The 2,585-nt window shown below is 60.3% G+C and overlaps 1 protein-coding gene across 1 annotated transcript; it reads left to right on the top strand.

Annotated features, from left to right (window-relative positions):
- Window positions 1-6: 6 nt before the first annotated feature.
- On the top strand, window positions 7-1,779 carry HSD17B8 (hydroxysteroid (17-beta) dehydrogenase 8). Its single transcript, XM_006769175.2, has 8 exons — window positions 7-103; window positions 195-311; window positions 431-523; window positions 615-700; window positions 813-897; window positions 1,112-1,154; window positions 1,345-1,419; window positions 1,591-1,779. The coding sequence occupies exons 2-8, from the start codon at window positions 267-269 to the stop codon at window positions 1,605-1,607; spliced, it is 444 nt and encodes a 147-aa protein (XP_006769238.2). The 5' UTR covers window positions 7-103; window positions 195-266; the 3' UTR covers window positions 1,608-1,779.
- The last annotated feature ends 806 nt before the right edge of the window (window positions 1,780-2,585 follow it).

Below are 2,585 nucleotides of genomic sequence, written 5' to 3'. Positions count from 1 at the left end.
CGGGCCGGGGAGCGAGAAGGGGGCGCCCCGTGGGGCCCACGCTGCCTTCCAGGCGGACGTGTCGGAGGCCGGGGCCGCCAGGCGCCTGCTGGAGCAAGTGCAGGTGAACACGGGCGACCTCCCCTCACAGCGCTCCCTGCCTCCGCCGCCCCGGCTCGCCATGGTTTTCGGTGTGTGACCTCCCTCTTCCATAGGCCTGCTTTTCTCGCCCGCCGTCTGTCGTCGTGTCCTGCGCGGGCATTACTAGGGATGAGTTTCTGCTCCACATGTCTGAGGATGACTGGGACAAAGTCATAGCTGTCAACCTCAAGGTGGTGACTCTGAATCTGATTTCTGGCCCCTTTATCTTGGGAAGGGAGTTGGAGGATGACTCTCGCCCCAGCTGATCCTTCTACCTTGTTACTCTCCCCCTCCTCCTCCCCCCAAATAGGGTATCTTTCTCGTCACTCAGGCTGCAGCCCAAGCCCTGGTGTCCAGTGGTTGTCATGGCTCCATCATCAACATCAGTAGCATCGTAGGGAAGGTCAGGTTGAGTTGGGATGAGGTCAGGGCATAGAGAAGAGAGCTGCTCCTTGGGCCTCCTGATTCATCCCACATCTCTGACTCACCTGTAGGTGGGGAACCTGGGACAGACAAACTACTCAGCATCCAAGGCTGGCGTGATTGGGCTGACCCACACTGTGGCCCGGGAACTTGGAAGGTCGGTCAGACACCTGCGGGTACAGAGGACTGTGCTGAGGCAGGTGGGAGCTCCGGGGGAAGGGTCACTGTCCAGTCCCCTCCTCAGTCAGCGGCTGCTCTCCCTTCCGCAGACATGGGATCCGCTGTAACTCTGTCCTTCCAGGGTTCATTGCAACACCCATGACACAGAAAGTGCCACAGAAAGTGCTGGACAAGGTAGGCATGGGGGGAGGGCAGAGAGCAGAACCGTGCAGAGCCCACCCTCTCTGGGTTTGAGAGAGCGAGGGAATGCTGGACACAGTACCCGGCTAGAAGTAGGACATCAGTATGTGCACAGGAATGAAGACAGAAGAAAAAAGGGTCGCAGACTCAATCTCCAAAAAAAAACCATAAAAGAAACTTTGAGCCACACATGAGTGTTTCCTTACAGGTGACTGGAATGATCCCGATGGGACATCTAGGGACCCCTGAGGGTGAGCCTGAGTGAAGGGGAGGCTCTGGGAGGCCCTGAGTGAACAGGCCCCACAGCCTGTGGTATCAGAGAGGGTCGCACAGGGTTGACGGTTGGTTCTGTTTCCGGGGGAGGGTTTCTGGTGAGAGGTGATGGCTCCTTTGGGTCCGTGGGAGTACGTAGGAGCTGCCTTCTCCTCACTGTTCCCATAGATGTGGCAGATGTTGTCGCATTCTTGGCATCTGACGACAGTGGCTACATCACCGGGGCCTCAGTGGAAGTCACTGGTAGGAGGCCGCCCTGGGGAGGGAGAGGGCTGATCTGAGAGCCAGTGAGGGGAGCCTGGAGCCTCTGGAGGAAGGGCAGAAGTTCCTGAGGGCCAGGGACAGAGCAGGGTGGGCGCCCCCACCCACCTGTCTCCACCTGTGCATCTGCCCACATGTTCCTGCCCCTCCCAGGAGGACTCTTCATGTAACTGCCTCAAGGACCCTGGACTCTGCGCGCCCCCCACCACTCTGCGGCCTCCTGCTGACGAGGACTGAGTTCCCAGGCTACAAAAGAGGTGGCAGTGTCTGGCTCAGGAATGCTGAATATGGGAGGCAGGGGTGCTTGTGACCTTAATAAATTCCAAATCCTCTTCCCTGCCACCTCCGGTTCTTCTTGTGTCCAAGCCCTCAGACCCTTCCCCACCTCCCCCTTTCCCCAAAGGATTGTTCCCTTTCACTGCCTGGTCTCCCAGGGCAACCCCTGCCGCCGGGTGTGCGGAGAGAGTGTGTGTCACTGTGTATTCGTGACTCTCTGGGTCTTTTTGGAGGGAGAGGGTCTTTGCCCCACCCCCCAGCACCAGTCCTGCAGCCCCAGTTTCCTCCCCCCAATACCCTGGTCGTTGTGGCCCCCAATGGCGATTTGTTCGTGGCCCCATCCCAGTGTCCAGTCTGGCCTTAGGAGGGGGTCTTGGAACAGGTGGCCCTCCCCCACCCCCTCCTTTCTCGAGTCCCCCCTCTCCTTTCTCTCCACCTTACAATAGCTGCAGCCGGCCTGGGGTCGGATGGGGGGGATTACAGGAGGGGGCCAGGATTAGGGGAATGGACCAGCGATGAAAGGAGCTGGAGGAGAGTAGAAGGGAGGGGGCGGGAGGAGGAGGAGGAAAGGGAGGGGGTCTGCGCTGATCGGCTCTGGAGCCACATGAGGACTGGCCACGGACTGGAGGAGAGAGGACAGGGAAGTAGGGTAACTGGGGGAAGGGGCGAGGGGACCCACTGCTGCCCTGTCCCAGAAACAGGCCACCCCTGGCAGCTGCAGCCCAAGGCCGGGAGCTCAGGCTGGAGGGGACGGAACGCCCATCACGGTCTCTTTTCCCCTGTGTCCCTCACCCCCAGCCCTCAGCGGGGATCGCTCGGCCCCTTCCTCTCCGCTTTCCTCCCGGGCCCCTTCCTTTACTGCCAAGTCCTGG

The sequence above is a fragment of the Myotis davidii genome, unplaced genomic scaffold (assembly GCF_000327345.1).
Source record: "Myotis davidii unplaced genomic scaffold, ASM32734v1 scaffold4, whole genome shotgun sequence".
NCBI classification, from domain to species: domain Eukaryota; kingdom Metazoa; phylum Chordata; class Mammalia; order Chiroptera; family Vespertilionidae; genus Myotis; species Myotis davidii.
This window is presented reverse-complemented; position numbering and strand designations above follow the sequence as displayed.